General features: G+C 42.5%; 1 protein-coding gene across 1 annotated transcript in view; it reads left to right on the top strand.

Moving 5' to 3' along the window:
- Nucleotides 1-15504, top strand: part of AFF3 (ALF transcription elongation factor 3) — a 332349-nt gene extending 316845 nt beyond the window's left edge. Inside the window, exons 17-21 of the mRNA XM_054813187.1 lie at nt 26-97; nt 2525-2618; nt 6622-6671; nt 6802-7016; nt 8833-15504. Coding sequence (XP_054669162.1) covers nt 26-97; nt 2525-2618; nt 6622-6671; nt 6802-7016; nt 8833-8954 — 553 coding nt within the window. The 3' untranslated portion in view covers nt 8955-15504. The remainder of the gene's footprint in view (nt 1-25; nt 98-2524; nt 2619-6621; nt 6672-6801; nt 7017-8832) is intronic.
- Nucleotides 15505-20590: the final 5086 nt, after the last annotated feature.

Below are 20590 nucleotides of genomic sequence, written 5' to 3'. Positions count from 1 at the left end.
ATTGGCTTTTTTCCTTTTGCTGAAGGTATGCAGTGAGACTAAAAACCCACTCAGGCCCCAACGCCACACCAGAAGACAAACAGCTGGCAGCATTATGGTTAGTAGATCAAAATTTCCTCAAAAGGCTTCTTTTCTGCAGTCAGCCAGTTCTTGAAAATCAGATGCTGGACGCAGCCAGATAAGATTATGTTGTCTATTGAAATTAAGAGAATACTTTCTGCTCCAGGAAGGTCCAGCCCTTGTATCACTGTACCAGGTCTGCATTCTGCCTCTGTAAATAAGCAATTCATACTTATTGACTGTGACAGGTCAGCTATGGTACGTCAGCATAATTAATTTTTAAATGCCTGATGGTTTGTTGTTTTTATGAGTGATGTACTTTTATACCAATAGCTCAGTAATTTCTTTTGTGGCTGACATTTTAGGCTCAATAATCATAAATTATATTTACATTATATGAAGGGAGATACAGTGATACTGATAATTAAACCTCTTGGATTACCTTCTAAATTGAGATTTCTAGATATATATGCACGCATCTTAGATTCTATAGGATGGTTGCTGATCGCTAGTAAAATACTAAAGTGTTATTAAAATCAAATTTTAATTTAATATCTACGTAGTTAATACATAAAATACCTATTACATGGTTACTGATTCTCAGTAAGTGGACATTTACAATCAGCAAGTGTGTTTTTAACATCTATTAACCATCTGTTAAAAATCGAAACAAAATGCATCTTTAGCCTCCATAAATAAGGAGTCCTAATTAAGCATTTGTATAAAAAAGAACAAAGTATTCAGAAATGCAATTTTTTTTTAAATGCCCTTTCTTTGTCACTGGTTTGCTGTGCCGGCGGGAGGAGCACAGAATGCATTCACGGCAATTGCTTTAAAAACGCTTAGGTGGGAAAACGACTAAAGAACAGTTAAAAAAAAAAAAAAAAAAGAAAGAAAGAAAGCCATATTACGAAGGGTCGCTCAGAACTGCCAGAGCGCTTCTCTGTGTGCGGAACCGCATCCAAAATTCACGGAGCCGCTGCATCTGTTTCAGCAGAAAAGGTCAGCGCGAGGGAAAGCAGACGGTGCCTTCTCTGGGCGATGAATTGCAATCCTAACTCACCGTCTGCCAGCCAGCAGATGAGCTGACACCATTTGCATATGCGCTGTACCTGTGAAGGTGACAGAGTGAGAGTTATGGTGGCTGCGAGGCCACCGCATCCCCCGGCTGCTCCCAGCGCCCGCCGGGCTGGCTGCCAGGCAGCCGGCTCACCCGGCTCCCCTTCTCCTAAGGAGAGACTGTCCTCCAGCGGCCAAAGGCAGAAATTCACCTTCTGCCTTTAGGACAGGAGGCAAACCGGTTGAGAAACCCTGGCTGGGATTTTTTTTTTTTTTTTTTCCCCAAGAGTAATTTGCTAATTCATGGGGTTTGATGAGGTTTGGGCAGCTCCTGGGTGTGGGGAGCACTCTGGGCTTCCAAACTCAAGCCGCCTTATGGTGCTTCAGGCTGGCTCCAAGAGTAAATACTGCTTTTAAAAATAAGGCCTCTGCTGCCAAAGGAAAAGCAAAACACACCAGATTTTTGCTTTGAAGGCTGTGTTAATGTGGGGCAATCCCACACTTGCTGATCAAAAAGCTTGCTAGAAAGAGGTGGTGGTGAGTCTTGATTTGGAAAATAGACGGGTGCACCTGAAGCCAATAGTGAAAAAAAGAGTTTGTGTGTCCTGAATGCTGATCATCAGTTATTGTGATGTATAATTATAGTTACTAGCTATTACTCTCATTTAATTACATAGCATTAAAGGTGTGCAGCACTCTGCAGACTAACGAGGAGCACGAGGGCAGACAGTTCGAGTACACCACATTGAGTTTTTCAGCCCACTGCCAGTTTCCTCTGGGGAAGAAATCAGAGTGGTGGCCTAGGAATAGCCTCTGGGCTCCAACACAATCCCCATTCTGGCTTCCCACAAAGGAGCTTGGTCAGTGAAATCTGTGCAGGTCCAAGGTTTCCATTTCCCAGCTATCTCCAGCTGCTGGAAGAGACCACTAGGTGTACACAAAACACACCTGGGATGACTCTAGTTCATTATACAGGCTCCAGGCTGTTGTAATAAAGTCCCAGGATAAGATATCCCAAAAGGCTGCCTTTGCATTTACAAGAAATGATAATAAAAAAATGCCTCAGTTGGGTTCCAGGCCTGTAATGACCTTTTCATGGGACAAACCTGCAGACTTCAAGCCAGAGTCAAGGCCTGGGAACCCCCAACCCTGCAAACCCTTCAGGTTATGGTTTGCTTAATACCTCACTGGTAGCATTTGTCAGTGTGACCTGTTCTGGCCGTAATAACTGGTCTTGCTCATGAGTCCATGGCAAAGTGTGAAGTACTGTAAACAAATGGTGATAATAACAGTAAGCAAGGTGCTGTCAGCCTTCCACTTCATGTTACTTTGAGAGTTTAAGATAATTAATTGGGATTACTGTTCAGGGGGCACCCTTTACCTTCTGCTCTCCCTTTTGTTCTAGTTACCGCTGCCTGGCTCTTCTGTACTGGAGGATGTTTCGACTCAAGAGAGACCATGCAGTCAAGTATTCGAAAGCTCTTATTGAGTATTTCAAGGTGCAATCTTTATTACATGTTTTAAAATCAGTGTGTCATTACAGGAAATACAGCTTCTTAGTAAAACAGTAGCTGTGCTGGGATTAGTTCTTCCCCTCTGAAGTCAGTGGGAGTTTTACCATAGACTCCCATGGCGACATCTGATTCTCTAGTCAGTTCTGTTGTCTTCATAAGGGCCCCTCCTTGCAATATACACATCACGTCCCTTCATGAAGAATGAGAACTTTATTGTACTAACTAACAGGTATTTTCAGATTATTCTTGGTCGATTGTCCGGTGCTAGCCAGCTCTGTTGTGAATAGGTTTTGCAGATTCCAAACTGGAGGTGTTCAAGGCCAGGTCGGATGGGGCTTTGGGCAACCTGGTCCAGTGGAGGGTGTCCCTGCCCATGGCAGGGGGGGGTTGGAACTAGATGGTCTTTAAGGTCCCTTCCAACCCAAACCATTCTATGGTTCTATGATTTTGCTCCAAGAATTCCCTCCAGGATTACACTTCCCACTAGACTACCTGTGAGTTGAAGACTTTGATCTAGATCAGTCCTCAGCTGCAGGGCTTCCACTTAGCAGCATCGATAGGTAGGACAGTGCAGTGGGACATGTTCTTACCCAAGGAACTGGCAAACAGCCCACGCTGACTTCAGTGGGAGTTGTATGAAAGCCTTGGAGGGCAACCACAACACCTGCCACATTCTTGACACAGCACTGGTGGTTTCCCCTTCGTGCTTTGCTTTGCCTGCTACTGCTTCTCTTTTCCACTCTCTGCCAGGTCCAAACCCTGGTTATGTGGAATAAGACAGGAAGTCATTCATAGTATTTTAGTACGTTTTGACAGGCAACCTTTCTCTGGCAAGTATCTCAGGAGCAAAACCTTTCAGGTGGAGCCCACCTTGCAGTCAGTCCATCCAGCATTTGTTCTACAAACACAAAATTAGCCTTCATCTTTCTAATTAAAAAATATGAACATACAAGTGCTTTAAGACAAACTGTTTTGGAAGACCCGAACAGCCATTTGTCTTTGAACGCAGAGCTCATCTGTTGGTGGGGGTTTTTTTGCAGAGGGAGGTACCTTGAAATGAAAAACATCCATCCTTTGACGTTTTGTTAATAAAAAAATTCAAATACAAGCACGAATGCTCATGACCAGATTCTGAACACATGAAGACAGTGAAGGAAATTGACAGATCCGTTATTGTCAAACTGAAATTGAAGTCACTGTAATTGCTTCTAAAAATTTAGCAATATATAATTCAACATGTTATGTTTCTCTAACAATGACTTGATTTCAGGGGAAAGAAATATGTGCCTATTACAGCACTTTATTTTTCTTTACCAGTTCAGAGAATACCTGCATTAAGAACAGGATGGTCAGGCTCCCAACCATGTAAAATGTCTCCTACTAACAGACAGAAACTGTTTCACAGCAAATATAAAATGGACTTATACTCTGCTATAGCCAAGATGAGCTTGGGTTTTTGCAGAGCTCCTGCTGATATAATGATAGTGTAGTTTCACATTAGAAAATATTCTCACCTTTGAAAGTAAAAATGGGAAAAAAATCCATTTGCTATAATTTTCAGTGTAAAACAAGCCAATTCTCCACTCATTTCATATTTGGTATCTAAAAGCTTTCAAAACCAAGTGACGTGAAATGCTGACTGCATTAAGAACTTCCACATATATTATCAATCAAAGAAAATTTTAAACCTTGTCACACACATTTGCAGAGAAAATTAGACACAGTTTTCTTTTCCAAAAGAAAAAAACTATTATTTAAATCTCCTTTTAAGTATTTTATTTCCATTATAAAAAAAAATTAGCATAGCAGAGTATTGCAAAGAAGCCACAGATATTCAGGGGCCAGACACATTTGAGAGCATAAAGAAATGAGGAGAATGGGTAGCAGTAAGCAAAGTGGGATAAGAGATGGGCCCTTACAACATTACAGTCTTTAGAATCCTTACCCCCACCTTTCTGATGCAGAACTGAGAGGAAGCTGGAGTAATATACCTAAAACATGAGAAAAAAGGTGTGGGAAGTTGTACAGTAAGGCAGAGGCTGACTACTATTACAGCGGAAGTATCTTTGACTCCATTTCGATTTTCATATTTTCCTGCCTCCAACTCTGTAAGCAAATAACATGTACTCAGTTTCCATTACACTAGAAAGTTGAAGGCCAGGAGCTCTGAGACAGATCAGAAAAGAAAAGAGAAAAAAAAACCTGTTCTGTAAGATGAGCAAATGCCGAGGATTCCCAGGTTGGTTCTATTTAGGATGGTAAATGAGAACTTTTCATTTTTTTCCTTTCACACCTTACCTCTTCCTGGAAAAAAAAAAAAAGGGGGGAAAAAAAAAAAGCAGCCCATTGAAGGAAGAACCCCCTGTGGGACACCGCATAGCTTATTTTTCATACCACTTAACTGGGACGTAGAAGGCCCAGTGTCGAAATGCAGGAAGAATGGCAGGGTACAAACAGCACTGATGTCATCACTGCTAAAGTACAGCCAGTGTTGGTGTGCGCATGAAAGATGTGGGAACACAAGAGGCAGTTCAGAGGACACATCAAAACTGAGAAAACAAACTTTTTGAAGAGATGCTCAGGAGATGTGCCCCGCTCACTGCAGAACAGGTTAAGAGAGGATGTGATCATTGTGTATATGGAAACAGAGCTGATAATACCAGGCAACATGCAGTTTTACTCGCATTGGACCAAAAACATCCAAAAGCTAGCACTGAAGTTAAGAAAATTCAGTCTTGAAACCCTGAAATAGAATCTGTTTTTCTAACTGGAGACCTGCATTAGAACAGGACACAGGAGAACAAGGAGGATAAATAGTGTCTTAGGATTTCTATATGACTAGCTATCTTTTTTAAAAAGAATAAGATAAAAGAAACTTTAGACAATATCCATAAACACATCTCGAGCTGCAGGACTTCACTTGGTCTCCTGTGGTTGTCAAGAAGGGAAAGTTGTTCTCCAGCACACAATTATCTACATGTATGGTTTCAGGGGAGGGTGCGAGCAGGTCACGTTCCACTGAAGAATCAGAGGCTGGCCATTGCTGAATACGAGGCTGCGGATGGGATGGACTAGAAAAGTTTTTCCACAGGTCAAACAGAGGTCAAAGAGGAGTTTTTCCACAAGTCAAATGGGCAGGAACCTGCCAGTAAATTCCCACCAGCTCTTGCTGATTAACTACTAGAATCATTTTAGCTATTTAGTTCCCATTATTGTGGACACCTGAATTTCTCCTGCTCTGTAAAGGTAGTCTCTCCTCAAGCAATGGAATTCTTTAGCCTAAGCACAGTATACCACTGAGAGTCTTAATGACTGCAGGTGTACAAGAGATCACACTAAATGATGTAATGTCCCCTTCTGGGGGCTTCTGGGGTACCCTTCAGCTAGAAAAACCACCAGTCTACAAGGGCAGTCTCTCTGGCCCTGTGAATGCTGCTGTATTCAGACTAAGGGGAACAGCTCCAAGAGGAGGAATCATGAGAGAGGTTCTTGAGTCTGGTGGTTAAAACACCCACCTGAGCGGAGGGAGCCTCAGATTCACATCCCTGTAGTCAGCCAGGCTGAGCAGACATGCAGAGTCTCGCAGGTGCTAGAGGAATGGCATTTGTCTTTGGGGGCAAGGGAGTGGGAGGAAATTCTTCTGGGTTTCTCTATCACAAGACACTCCAGCCTAAACCTCACAAAGAGTCCTGGCAGTGCTTTCTTCTGACCTCCCAGGATTTCTGTGAAAAGTTTCAGTTTCAACTAACATGTTTTCCTAATCAGTTCCTATCCCAGAGTGTTTAATAGACTGTGATTTGAGTCTGTGGTGCAGCACTGCTTCATCACAACACCAAACTAGGCTGAGTGGGTTTATTGCATCATGAGACTTGAACACTATCTGCACAATTTTTTTTCTTTACATTTCTTTATTTTTTACTGTTTAATATTCTTCATTTCATAGTCTTGTATAAATTATATGCATTGTGAATTATTTTTTCCTCTATAGAATTCATCAAAAGCTGCCCAGAACCCATCTCCTTGGGGTGCCAGTGGAAAGTAAGTTGCACAGAAACTTACATCAGATTAGCAGTCAGAAACCGTCTTTTCTTACCTGCAGTATGTTCTAATACTCTCATGTTTTTAATCCCAACACCTTTTAAGTAACCGTATTAACATCTGTTTCCAGGAGCACAGGAACTCCATCACCCATGTCCCCTAGCCCTTCTCCAGTCAGCTCTGTAGGATCCCAGGGGAGCACAGGCGCCCCTTCCCCATCTCCTATCATCAGCATCCCGCAGCGCATTCATCAGATGGCCGCCAACCACGTCAGCATCACAAACAGCATCCTGCACAGCTATGACTACTGGGAGATGGCTGACAACCTGGCCAAGGAAAACAGAGGTGAGTGAGTCAAGGCAATAGACTATTCTAGAAGACTGTCACATGATTTTGATCAGGAAAATAACTATTTTGATAGGAATCCTCTCTGCAAAGTAGAACTGCAGAGGTGATTTTTTTTCAGTCTGCTCCTAGTCTGTTCCAAAATGGCCCAAAAAGGCAATTTTGATAGCTGTCACACTCAGAAGCATCTGATTTTTTTCTTTATTTGCCTGGTCAGGACTGGTGACAGACAGGTCACAGACATAGAATCATAGAATCACAGAATGGTTTGGGTTGGAAGGGACCTCAAAGATCATCCAGTTCCAACCCCCCTGCCATGGGCAGGGACACCCTCCGCTAGACCAGGTTGCCCAAAGCCCCATCCAACCTGGCCTTGAGCACGTCCAGGGAGGGGGCATCCACAGCTTCTCTGGGCAACCTGTCCCAGTGCCTCACCACCCTCACAGTGAAGAATGTCTTCCTGATATCTAATCTAAATCTACCCTCTTTTAGTTTAAACCCATTACCCCTTGTCCTACCACTACGTGCACTTGTAAACAGTCCCTCTCCAGCTTTTTTGTAGGCCCCTTTAGGTACTAAAAGATCTCCCCGGAGCCTTCTCTCCTCCAGGCTGAACAACCCCAACTCTCTCAGCCTGTCCTCATAGGAGAGGTACTCCAGCCCTCTGATCATCTTCATAACTGTCCTCTGGACCCGCTCCAACAAAAAGTTGTGGGTAGCATTCACTGCCCTCTGTGTCATTCTGGAGAGAAAGGTTTGTGGGAGGCAAGGCAGCTTCCTGTCCCCCAAAGTTGTGGAGCTGGACGGAATGCATTTAGCTAGACCACGTCAAAAATCAGGAGCACACTTCATCGCTGCAGAAGGAATGAACAACCCCTAGCCGGGCCCCCATCCAAGCAGACACAGATGGGAACGAGGTGCCTTGCTCTGTCTTCAGAGCAAACTTCTCTTAGCTGAACTGGTTTCCATGAGCAGGTGTCCCAGCATCTGATTTGGTGATAACGTATTCCTTGGTTTTCAGGCTAATTTATGTATTTAAGGCTGGGGCATGGGCAGGATTCAAATCAAAACGAGGATGCCTATGTGTAGGTGTGTATATATGAGTTGGGGGGCTAATCTCCCATGGCCATTGATGGAGCTTTGTTCAATACAAACAGCAGAGCCCGGAGAGCTGTTCCGTTCACCCTGAAGGGGAGACGGGTACAATTCAGTCTAAGCATAGCTGCCAAATGCCATTTGAGGTATGCTTACCTACACTGCCACTCCAGAAGTCTCCTGTACGTCCTGTATTAGGTCCGCCAGTCCAGGCTATATGTATCCACTGCCTGAGAGCATCTCAAACGGGCACTATATGCCTCTAAGTAGGTAACTGAATTAAGTCCCTAGTGGCTAGTTAGCCACATTACTCTTTAGGCTTTGACCATGTTGTACAGGCCTCTATTTCTCTGTTGTGGTAGCTTAAATATCTAGCATATGTATAGATAGACACTGGTGTGTAGACTTTTTGATTTAGTTGTCCTTAATCTCAAAATAAATCTTGCCCAGCAGCTGTTTGCTTTATCAAGACTCAATGGAAATTAATGAAAAGCAAAGCCGAAGAACTCACTGTTTTGTTCTTGAAAAAGAAAATTGTTGTGCATCAGCCTGTAACATCATGAACCACAGGGCTTTAAAATTAATCTCACCAGCACTAAACTTTCATTCCCATGAAATGTTCAGCTTGACTCAATTTGCAAGAGAATAAAATCTATTAAAGGGTGACAAGTAGCAAATACAGCTTCACTCTTCTGATGCCAAATCTTTTTTTCCCCTGTAGATTTTTTTAACGACTTGGATGCATTGATGGGACCTATCACCTTGCACAGCAGTATGGAGCATTTAGTTCAGTACACTCAACAAGGACTTCACTGGGTGCGGAATAGTGCTCACTTGTCATAATGACTGTGTGCCATTCACATGGACAGTATACCTTTCATGGATAATTCAGTTATTCTGGACACTGTGCTACAGAAATAGTCAACCACAGCATTGATCCAAACAAAGGTGAATATGTCTTCAATACTGAGCAAAATTTTTCTGAGTGTAGACATGTATGTCTGCATACATACAATATACAATGATGTCTCTTCAGAATGAATTGTTCTGTACCACTCTCCAAACATTTTCATACACTAGAAATATTAGAAAGAACTGATCTGAATGCACAAAACATACCCTTTCTATTCTTGTGCTGAAAAACTCAGAAACCAAAATCTCATGGGTTGAGTGAACCAAGTGCAATAAGCACAGATCCCCATTCAGGAAAGTTCTTGATAGATTCTTAACTTTAAGCTTGTTCTGAAATCCTGTTGACTTCAGCAGAGCTTAAGCACATACACAAGGGCTTTCCTGAACTGGAATGAATGAGGGCAAATCACAGACATGGCGAACTTTTACTGCGAGCATGGAAACGTCACAGAAGTTTCAATCTTAATGTGCCATCTCGCTGTTACTTCCCCGTTGGGGCACACAGAGGAGTTGTGTAGTCCACATTAAGTTGGAGAAAGACGGCATTCCCTCATGTGCAATAAGTTTCAACAAACTGCATGCATTTCTTTATCTCCTGTCTTTTTAAATAACTTTATCTCTTGTTCAGCTCCTCACCAACAGTATAACCTACAGTATCAAGCAAAAAGGCTGAAAACAGATATGCTGATAGCAAGAACTTAAAAGAGATGGTGGAAAATTGCATTCTGTTACTGACAGTACATAGATAAATGAAAAAATATGGCAAACTGCAATCCACTTAGTAAAGAAAATGTGTTAATTTCAGCTGCGTACACACAGAGAGACGGAGAGATACCTGTAACAGTTGTTGGCTTTGCATGGGAAGGCTTCATCCCACAGATTTTGACTTCCATATCTTTCTCATCTAGCAGAAGCTTGCAGCATTTTCTTCCAGTGTGTATGGGAGCATTACATGCAATTTCCTTTATCTGGGAAGCTGAGTTTGCTGCTCATCAGGCTAAGAACTGTTTCCTATCATAATCCTCTCACTCTTCATGCATAATCCTCAACTAGGCTTTAACGTTTCTTGATTTATGGGATGTTTTCAGTTCCTGTTGACAGGCTGTGTTTTTCATGCCAGAAGAATTAATCCCACAATAATTGAAGTTTAATTTGGGTCAGCTGAGGTCATATCAACTGTGCTTGCTTTCAGTGCATTTTTGTTCATTTTCAGTGGTTTTCACACATTTGGTTTTCACACATTTAGTTTTCTTTTCCTGTACTGGAAATATAATTTTTTTGCAATCAGATTTGCAGCCTTCACTCAAGTCAGCAGCTCTGGTGACTTTCAGTGGACTATTCTTGTCCGAGTTACTGGTTGGACCCTTTGATTGTTGTTTTCTAATCTAATTTATTTATATATTAAGGAAATGTGAGTACAAAAGACTCTTTCAATAGAAGATACAAGTAGAAGTAGCCACTGATATCGATGGTTGATTGACTGGTCCTTGCTGCCTTTTTTTCATTCCCTCATTTTTGAAGAGCTGCATTTTGACAAAAAGGTACCAAACACTGCGGCATGTTTTCTCAGTAAAACATCTTTGATAACACAGGCCGAATGTACCCTGTGGTAAAGAGCAGGCTTGAGAGCACACTGAGCCCCACATACCTGCATTTTTTGGTCAAGGCTGCTTACCACAACTCCAGCTATTGCTCACAGCATTCACCTCGTTCTTCGAAGCAGCTCGGTGGGAGCTACCGAGGGACTGCTCAGCCCCAAGTCATCCTGGGCCAATATTTATGTGCCCATTGGTGCTCAGATACTTCCCCCTCACCAAGAGAAATCCTGACCTCAGGCTGTGGTCACCTCTTAGCACAGGCTTGAGTGTTACAGTGTGGCTGGCTTTAAGAGTGAACACGGACCTGCCTTTAAATGACAAAATACACACCCTCCAAGCCCTCCCTTCACTCTTAAATCTGTGTGTTGCCCACCCAAGAAGGAACACATTTGTTTGGTCACACATATAGTGGAGAACTTGATCGGTGCCTTTCTGTTTATTACTTGCCTGATCTTTGGCTGTGGAAGCCTGCCATGATTTACTAGACTAGTAGCAACCGATTCTGTCAGCTGCTTCAATATGAAGGTACTATGGGATTTCTCCTCAGATCAGGAAAGTGAAATTCCAATCAGATATTAGCTTCTGTTTTCCTTGATGGTGCCTATGATGTTTATCTTCTGATAATTTTGGGGGTTTGGGAGTCCTTACTGCTATTTGATGTTGAGAAATTTTAGAAGTGACATATATTACTTGCCTTAAATGGAGTTTAGTTTTATTGCACATGTGGCATTTGAGTTTCAAGTATGGAACTTAGAAGCATGTTTATTTTACTAAGATCGGGATATTTTTCTTAATCACAATGAACTCTTTGTATGGATGTAATATGTCAAGAAACTTCAAAGAAATGCAAGAACTGATGCTGTCGTAACATTTCCAAGTACTAAGGATCTCTTGTAGATGATTGTTCTTTTTTGTACATCATTCTTATATTGAATTATTCCAGCTAAAATACCCATTGCTTCCATGGAAAAACACACTGGTTTTCAGTTTTTGTGCTGGCATCATCTGTGTTGTCTTATGAGCACACTGAGCCTTAACTGCTGGTGGTGTAACAGGATGAAATTGCGGCCATTTAAACCAACTGGACATACAAATGGATTAGAGGGTTTGGCCTTCTCTCCACAGGGTTTCTTGCAGCTATACTATTTTGGTGAGGTTATTTAGTGTCTTCTGTGCAGACTATTATTTGCTGTATATGGTTGCTGCCATTTAGATGACTGAATGTGTCATGGTGACAACAAATATTTCATCTTCTTAGGGCCTGGTCTGGAAAAATGCATGTGGCTTTTAGGTCTGGTCCAATTAAGCATATGCTCCACATTAAGACCCTGAATAGTCTTAGGCACTTCATGAGTCGAAGGTGCTCTGTGTGTTCTGGATGGGACCAGTGCAGACCATCCTTCTTTGGAGTTCCATGAAAGATGCTTGTTTTATTTAAGATGATGTAAAAGTCCAGGAACATGCAGGCTTCTTTATGCCACAGCAATGTTAAGGTTCATTTTGTGAAAGTTAGAAGTCATTCTGTGCAAATCCAGAAGGATTGTGCCTGGAGGGAGCGGTTTGCTTACAAACAGAGGCTTCTGAATCAGTCAGGGTGGGTAAAGCAATGGGAATGAATTCAAAGGAACCATGTATTGCAGGTGGATGCAACAAATGCAGAGCAGCCTATAGGATCCTCACAGACAGCAAGATCATACAGACCCCTTGGCCTTAATCCTTTATAGTATTCCATGGTGGCATGAATGACAGGTAAGAACAAAGCATTTGCAGAGGTTCAAGTGTGGCCAAAAGCCAAGCATAGTCCTCCCTGTTGCATGGCAGGATACCCCAACCCCTTGTTTCCCTGTTTCTTTTATCCAAATATCACAGGGCTCCAAAGGAAAGAGATTATAGTGTACAGAGGACCTTAGGTACAGGAGGTAAGAAGATCAAGCCCTAAGTGTAGATACAAACACGTATGTATATACTGTAAATCTAAATAGTAATAAAAGTCACTCAGCATGAAAGATATTACTAGTGCCTACCATTGATCATCAAATACTCATCACTGAGCAGCCATATCACCTCAGAAGTGCAGTAACTGTTATCAAAATAATTTGTGCAGCTAATTAATTTATAAGAAATGCACCTTTGGGACTGTGCCATAGTATCTCTTTTGTAATACAAATGTTCAACTGTTTTTCATGGCTACTGATTCAAATCTGCATCACTGAAATGTCAGGATATTTTTTTTCCCCGTAGATGAGGACGTATACTTAGACCTGGCTAATCTGTGCTTAGTTTATCTACTCAAGAGACTTTAGTAGTCACCAGCCTTAACGCATGTACAGTACATACTATTCATTGACTTAGTTGTAGGTTTTAATCCAAATGAAATTGGAATTTGCGAAATGACTTGGATTAATGGCATCTGCCTCAGATATCCCGCAGATGTGACATTAAATGATTCATGATTTTAAGCAGGAAAGGTTGAATTTTATGTAAATAACAGTGAATGAATTCCTTGATCTTTTTACAAGAAGATTTTTTTTAAATGAAAAGATTGTCAAAGCAATAGGTTTTTTAACTCCTAAATTTTCTGGAGGGTCATGGGTTCATGGTCAAAGCTATATTAAGAACATCTCCTTCTGCAATATGCCTTGCCTTTACATAATCCTCTTAATGCTTAATATGTCAGAAAGAAATGCTTCTTTTTCACAGCAATAGCAACGTTTCCCTCCCCCATTCAGGGAGAATCCTCAAACTAAAGAATAAAATCTCCTGGCACAATAGAAATACAAACAATGCCTGAAGAATACGGACTTGTTAAGATAACAATAGAAGTTTGGCTGGCGCAGACCTAACATGCCTCTCATTTTGGTATCTTTTTGTTAGCATTTACATCACATATTTGAACTCATTGTGTTTGAAACTAGAGAATTAGTCTGATTTTTGTGTCTTAAAAAGGACTGGTAGGTCTGATCACTATCATAATTATAATTGTTACATTAGCTTATGTGCTGTGCACCGAGAGCTGGGAAGGCATGTAACCGTAGATAAATTTGTCAGAATGCATTCAGAAAAGCATTTGGCTGATCTTAACGACTAGTCTGTCTTGAAAACTGGAGAACAATGTCTCTCACCCAATATTGTTAGCATGAAAATTTGGCTACTTTAATATGTCTCATAAAGCTGCCATTTGCCCTCAGTAAGGCCAAGATTCCATTTCCAGCGTTACTGGTTGCCATGCTGTAAATTGTTCTTAAGGTTAACTAACAAACTGGGAAAATCACTTCAGGCTCTGGTTGCCCTCACCTCACTAAAGCTACATAGAGGAAAAACACTGATATTTGGAGCATCCAAGGCTCCATCGTTCTTTCAAAAAAGTGTGGTTTTCTTCCATGAGATGGGTGGGACTCAGCTGGGGCTATTTCTTCAAGTAATTCCTCTGCCTCTGCTTGCTGTCCGGCTCTGTTGCTCTTGGTAGCCCACAAGTATGCCTGCACTTTCAGAAGTGTTTTCTACTTTGGGAGCCCAAGCCATCTTTCAAATGGGGTGCTGGACCATGGCGCAAGTGACCCGCAGGTTGCATAAAGGGCCTTGCTTTCCCCCACAAAACCAGCAGCAAATACAGCAAGGCTCCCTCTCTTTTCTGATCTGTGTAGCTTGAATCTCACATGCTGTAGCCTGCATCTCAGCTTCATCCCTGCTACCCTTGAAGGACTCCAGAGGGTCCAAGGAAAACAAGAGAATGACGAAAAAATGGGGATTTCCTCTGTCCCAAGGCACATATTCCTTTTTGGGAGTGAATATAGAGAACAGCATGGATCATAAGGCACTCAGGTCTCATGTTTCTCATATGTACTAACACAGGGATACTTAACACTTATCTGCCTCATAGGGCTTTATGAGAATTAATTAATGTTTGCAAATCACTTTGTATCCTCAGAAGGAAAGTGCTGTAGAAGAGCTACAGAAAAAACTGCTAAGTACACTGGATGAATTTCACCCCTGAGTCCAAAGCTACAAGACCCTCAAAATCCTTAAATACCGTGTAAGCTCTCAATGTAAGCGCCTGAGTATATAAAACTTGCGCTTAGCGCTGAGGGGAGTCACAGTCTAGGTGAAATTGCCGTTCCCAGAGTATCTATAACTTTGATCCTGGTAGAGAGCAAGAATCACAACAGTACATAATGGGACAAACTCCATAGGTTAACCAAGTGCTGTGTAGCCATCCTAAGAATTTCAAATCTTTTTATGGCTTTGAGCCACTTTGTATTTCTGTGAAAGAAATTTGCCTTCCCGGTTGTACCAAGTGTGTTTATCATAAGAGCCTCAGAGTATACAAATCATATGTTATTCCAAATCCAGTTCAAATAACTTCAAATCAATGGAAATTTTCTTTTAGAATGTGCATTGCAGAGGACTAGTCACTTAATGAAACATAGCAAAAAAAAAAATATCTCTCATAACAAAATATGTGTCTGTTTGTGATGTGCATTACCAGCAACTGAGCTGGGAAGCCAGAGGCGTGTTGGGAGCACAATGTCCAGGGAGTTACTTTCCCAAATCACACCATCGTTAGACAGCGTCCCCAGGTCAAACTCCCAGCTCTGTTCTGACACACATTGCCTCTAGAAGCCATCAATAAAGCACTTCACCAAGGACTGTACATCAGTCAAATCAACAAAATGTTTCTACTGCTGTTCATGTTATTCAGGCAATAGTAACAAATCCTTCCTTCCTTAGCACTAGTTATCCTTTTCTCCTCCACTTGGCATTCTTAGATATGGAATTCTCACCCTGTCAACAGACATGAAAGGAAACGCTTCCTGCAGGAACAAGCTAGACATAGATAACATTTACCAAAGGACAGGCCCTTCTTACCCTTTTTGTCACTTCCATTTTGGAAAATATTTGTATTGAAAAGGGATATTTTCATTTGCAGTTTAGATTTATAATAGAATCACAGAATGGTTTGGGCTGGAAGGGACCTCAAAGGTCACCTAGTTCCAACCCCCCTGCCATGGGCAGGGACATCTTTCACCAGACCAAGTTGCTCAGAGCCCTGTCCAACCTGGCCTTGAACGCTTCCAATGATGGGGCATCCACAGCTTCTCTGGGCAGCCTGTGCCAGTGCCTCACCACTTTCATAATAAAAAACGTCTTCCTTATGTCCAATCTAAATCTACTCTCTTTCAGCTGAAAACCATTGCCCCTTGTCCTGTCACTACAGGCGCTAGTAAAAAGTCTTTCTCCATTTTCCTTATAAGCCCCTTTCAGGTACTGGAAGGCTGCAATAACATCTCCCCGGAGCCTTCTCTTCTCCAGGCTGAACAACCCCATCTCAGCCTGCCTTCATAGGAGAGGTGCTCCAGCCCTCTGATCAGCTTCGTGGCCCTCCTCTGGACTCACTCCAACAGCTCCATGTCCTTCTTATGTTGGGGACCCCAGAGCTGGATGCAGCACCCCAGGTGGGGTTTCATGAGAGCGAAGTAGAGGTGCAGAATCACCTCCCTCAACCTGCTGGTCACGCTGCTTTTGATGCAGCCCAGGATAAGGTTGACTTTTTGGGCTGGAAGCACACCTTGCCAGCTCATGTCCAGCTTTTCATCCACCAGTACCCCCAAGTCCTTCTCCACAGGGCTGCCCTCAATCAGTACATCCCCCATCTGTATTGATATTGGGGTTTGGCCCAAGCCATGTGCAGGACCTTGCACTTGGCCTTGTTGAACCTGATGAGGTTCACATGGATCCTCTCTTCAAGTCTGTCAAGGTCTCTTTGGATGTCAAGGTCCCTTGCCCATGACAAACAAGTCCATCTTCCATTTGCATATGGTGCTGTATGGGAAGATGGAGACTTCTGGCTTTCCCCAGCAAATCACACATAGCTATGTAGTGTCATGATCAATACAATAGCTCATTTTTTATCTTCTCAGCCTTTCATTTTGCCTTCCTGGACCCACATTTGGCTCTTCCTGCAGTTCTAGACATTTTCTTCCTCAACCCCATCTCCCAGCCTGGGCTGGTGACATACAGGACAAGGTATTGCTGAAATTACTCACAGAAAAATGGATGGAGGGCAGTGCCGAGCTGCTCCAAGCTTTCTTCTCGTTCCCACCCCACCTGTGGGACTGGTGCCCACCTTCTCCCATTATTCCTAGCAAAAGAGTTCAGTTCCCTTCTGAAGAAGAGACAGTAAGTGCTGAGGCCTCCATGCACACTTTCTGACCAGCTGTTCTTCTCTGCATTGGAAGGTGGATGGGAGAGACCAGTGATCTAGGGACTAAAAGCCCTTAGCACTGGTGGCTCAAATACCCCTTGTGAAACAGCAGTGTAGCTGGAGGGGTTACAGCAGCATCTCCTGGCCCAGCACAATTGCCAGACATTGTGTTCCTGATCTGCTTGAATGAGCATTGCCGCTTTATGGCCCTGCAGTAGAACCAGCAGGATCTGGTGGTCTCACACCGGTGCAAGGACCTTTTTTAGGCCATTGAAGACATACAATCAGCCTTATAACAATTCACTGGGGTTAAATAGCAAGAGGAGGTGGAAAGGGAGAGAAAAAAGGTCCTGATTTAAACACAGAAATTGAGATTCACCTCATCTTGTGCTGAAGGTCTAAAATAAGCGCAATGAATCACACTCTAGAAGTGCTTGTTTCTGTCCACTGGCTACAAAGGGAAATCAGGTGATGAGCTCAGATATAGAGGTGCTATAAATCCTACCCCAGGTTTACAATCATACCTGTTGCTAACAAGACTGCCTGCTGAAACTGGTAAATATCTTAGGATGCACTGATGTAGTCTGGGGCTGAGATCATGTGGGAGGGAGCAGATACGCAGGAAAATAGGTATGTGGTAAATATATTTATTTCTCAGACATTTAAAGCATATGTTTTAGACTTGAACTATCCCTTGCCCACTCTCTAATTCACTGGGCCCAAATCCAAAGAAGTAAGCAGTTCCTCGAAGACTGAATGTGCACCTTTCTTCTATTAAGATTACTGAAATATCAAGAAAATATATTTTACAGTTCAGTAAACACTTGAAGGCACTTTTCCCATATGTTGTCTTGAAGTAGAGCTGACTTCCCTTAAACAGAAGAAACTTTTTTTCTGTAGATGGCGAAAGAGATGAGATTGGCTGTGAGCCCACATGAGGCCAGTATTACTCTTTTTTTATGGAAATTCAACAGCATTTTTCAATTCATTTTGTGAAAATGGCAATTTTACCCCATAGGCCACCCAGGGCCACCTAAAGTTGGTGGCATGCCTGCAGACCAGCAGTCCCGCGGCATCTCCTAGGGCTGCCCAGGCAGCATCCCTTGCTGTGGGTGGAGGCAGAAGGAGCGGTGTTGTGTTGACAGGTCCAGGTGTGCTTGTGGTGCCGTCGGTGGGCTGTCTCTTTCTGCAGACAGCAACAGGAGGGGCGGGAGCCGAGGCAGAGGAGCCAGGCGGTGCGAGAGCTGCTCTGCGGGCAGCCCGAGGCTAACCCCTGGTCCTCGTGTGCAGGGACATCGCTCCCCGCTGACCACGGCAGATGGAGACGACAACTGGTGTAACAAATCATGGCTGCGCACACGCACATACTTATTGCTTATGGCAGCTCCCTGCCCTCCTGGGCACATTATTAATGGAAACCTGGACTGTGGTGGTGTCCGCTGACCAGGGTCATGTTGCGGTAGGCATCCTGCAGAGACTCTTCCACAAAGAAGCCAAAACCAAACCACGCTGCGGGTGGGTGAGGGAAACAAATGGGTGGAGAAGACAGTACAGGGCAGACAAAATAACAGGATGCTTAAATTTGCAATTACTTCTCCAGCCAGTTGCAATGATCGCAGTAGTCCTAATTCTCTCCCCATTTCCCATGCTGCGCATAGTGGCTGAAAAGGCAACGCAGTGGTCCCAGTGTGGGTCCAGCCACCGACCACCCTCCTGGCGGGCGTGCTGGCAGTGCAGACGGCACACGGAGGGATGAAGGCGTGTTGCAAATCTTCCCCTTTTCACATGCAAACTTTCAAGCGAGGGTCCCTGGCCAGACAAGGTACACAAAGATCAGTTTATGACCAGAATTCTTTTTGTAACAAACTGCAGAGATTCCATCTTTCATTTATAGCACCAAACGTCAGCAGGGGGTTTTTTGTAAAATTATTTGAGTCAGGATGGCTTTATTTGCAGCTCATAAAATATCTCTCATGTTTCTCTCTGAGGGTGTGCTACTCGAGGCCTCCCCCACCCAGCCAAAGCTATAGCAGTTTATCTTTCCAATAAGCATAATCCCACAATATGTCCCCATACAGCAGGCAATATTGTTTACACAGGTTAATAAACGGAGTATTCTGTACAGTAATTTATGCTGTAAAGTATGTACATATATCACGGTAGCAGTCACAAATGTTTTAAACTGCCTTATTTATTAGATCGGTTAGCATTTCCCCCCTTGCTCCAGAATACTTTAAATTATTTTTATCTTTTGCATTAGGTATTTTTTTAGTTACTGCATTTTGACCCAATTATTGACCAAAAAGAAAATAAATTGGTCTTTACAGTAAATAGATATCTAACATTTAAGTAGAAATAGCAAATTCACTGCCCATCCAACTAATATAGCTCTGATTATGATTAAAATAAATATGGTATACTCTTATCTGTGTATCATAGTATATGCCAGAAATCATATTCCACTTGTGATCAATACAAACAACAAGAGCTTTAGTAACTTTCACCTATTTCATTCTTCCATTGTGAGACAAAAAAATAATAAGCTACTTAATCTGAAATGTTCCCCGTGAGAGCCCTGGTCTTATTCCTCCCTCAGGCAAAACTCACATTGGCTTCAGTGGGAGCTTTACTTAAGTAAAAGTACAAGATAGGGACATTACAAAAATAAATATATCATGTATGAACAGTACTTGTGCTTGGTAGTCATTCCTCTTCTCTTTAGTAAGAACCATAGGGTAAACGCTACATCTGTAATGCTCCTCTGTCTCACTCCTTCCCTTTTGCTGTATGAGTAAAAAATTGAGATTCAGAAACAACTGTATTTGTTCCATTCGCTCAAGCAAAATAGAAATCTTTTGGGGATCACTTCCAAGTCGAACTAGAAAATACGAGAAAATTTTGCTTTTGTTTGTTTTCATGTGAAATTATGTTACACAATCAAACAGGTTCGTGCGTACAAAGGCAATGAAATTATTAATGACTTGTTTTACTGTTTGGAGATTTTGCTATGTCCACAGTTCATATAAAACTCATGTAGCACAGTTTCTGGGATGGTGAAAAATCCTACTGTAATGTAACAGAATGAGCCTTAAGGATTTGTAAGAATAAGCACTTTTATATTAAAAAGCAAATATTAATTCATCAGTAAGATTACTTTTTTAATGTGACAATAAACCATGAAATCAACATCCTTCTGTCTCAATTACGCCTCTTCTGTCTCTTTCTTAAACCTTTTTCTGAGGGAAAAAATTGCCTAGTTTTGTGTTACAGCTTTCAGGTCCCGTCAGAGTCACCTGTGCTCCTGCCTAAGCCACCTACCCTTCTCCACACTTCTTTCATGGGTGAGCTCATTTGAAACCTTCGTACAAGGAAGGAGGAAAGGCTTGTTCATCAAAGCAGAGCTCATTAACAAGGCACCGGATTTAACTGGGGGGTCTGACAGAACCAAAGACGTGAAGAGAGGCAGCTCTCTGGGTAAAGGAGAACAGAATCACCGTGGCTTTTTAGTGAGGCACAGGATGAGCACATAACCAATCCAAATTTTTCTTTTTTTTAGATTTAGAAGACAAGCCCCTGCACCTTAAGACCACTAACATCTGTAAGTACTGCCAAGAGAGCCATGACTAGTTGCAGAGGCCAGTATTATGATTAAAAAACAAGAAATACAAGCACCAAGTCACTACCCATCCAGCCTTCCTCTGTCCACACACACACACACACACACATCTTTTTCACTGATTATTTCCCAATTCCTACAGCTTCTTCCC

The sequence above is a fragment of the Grus americana genome, chromosome 1, assembly GCF_028858705.1.
Source record: "Grus americana isolate bGruAme1 chromosome 1, bGruAme1.mat, whole genome shotgun sequence".
Taxonomy (NCBI): Eukaryota; Metazoa; Chordata; class Aves; order Gruiformes; family Gruidae; genus Grus; species Grus americana.
Note: the sequence above shows the minus strand (reverse complement) of the source record. Positions and strands in the feature narration are given on the sequence as shown.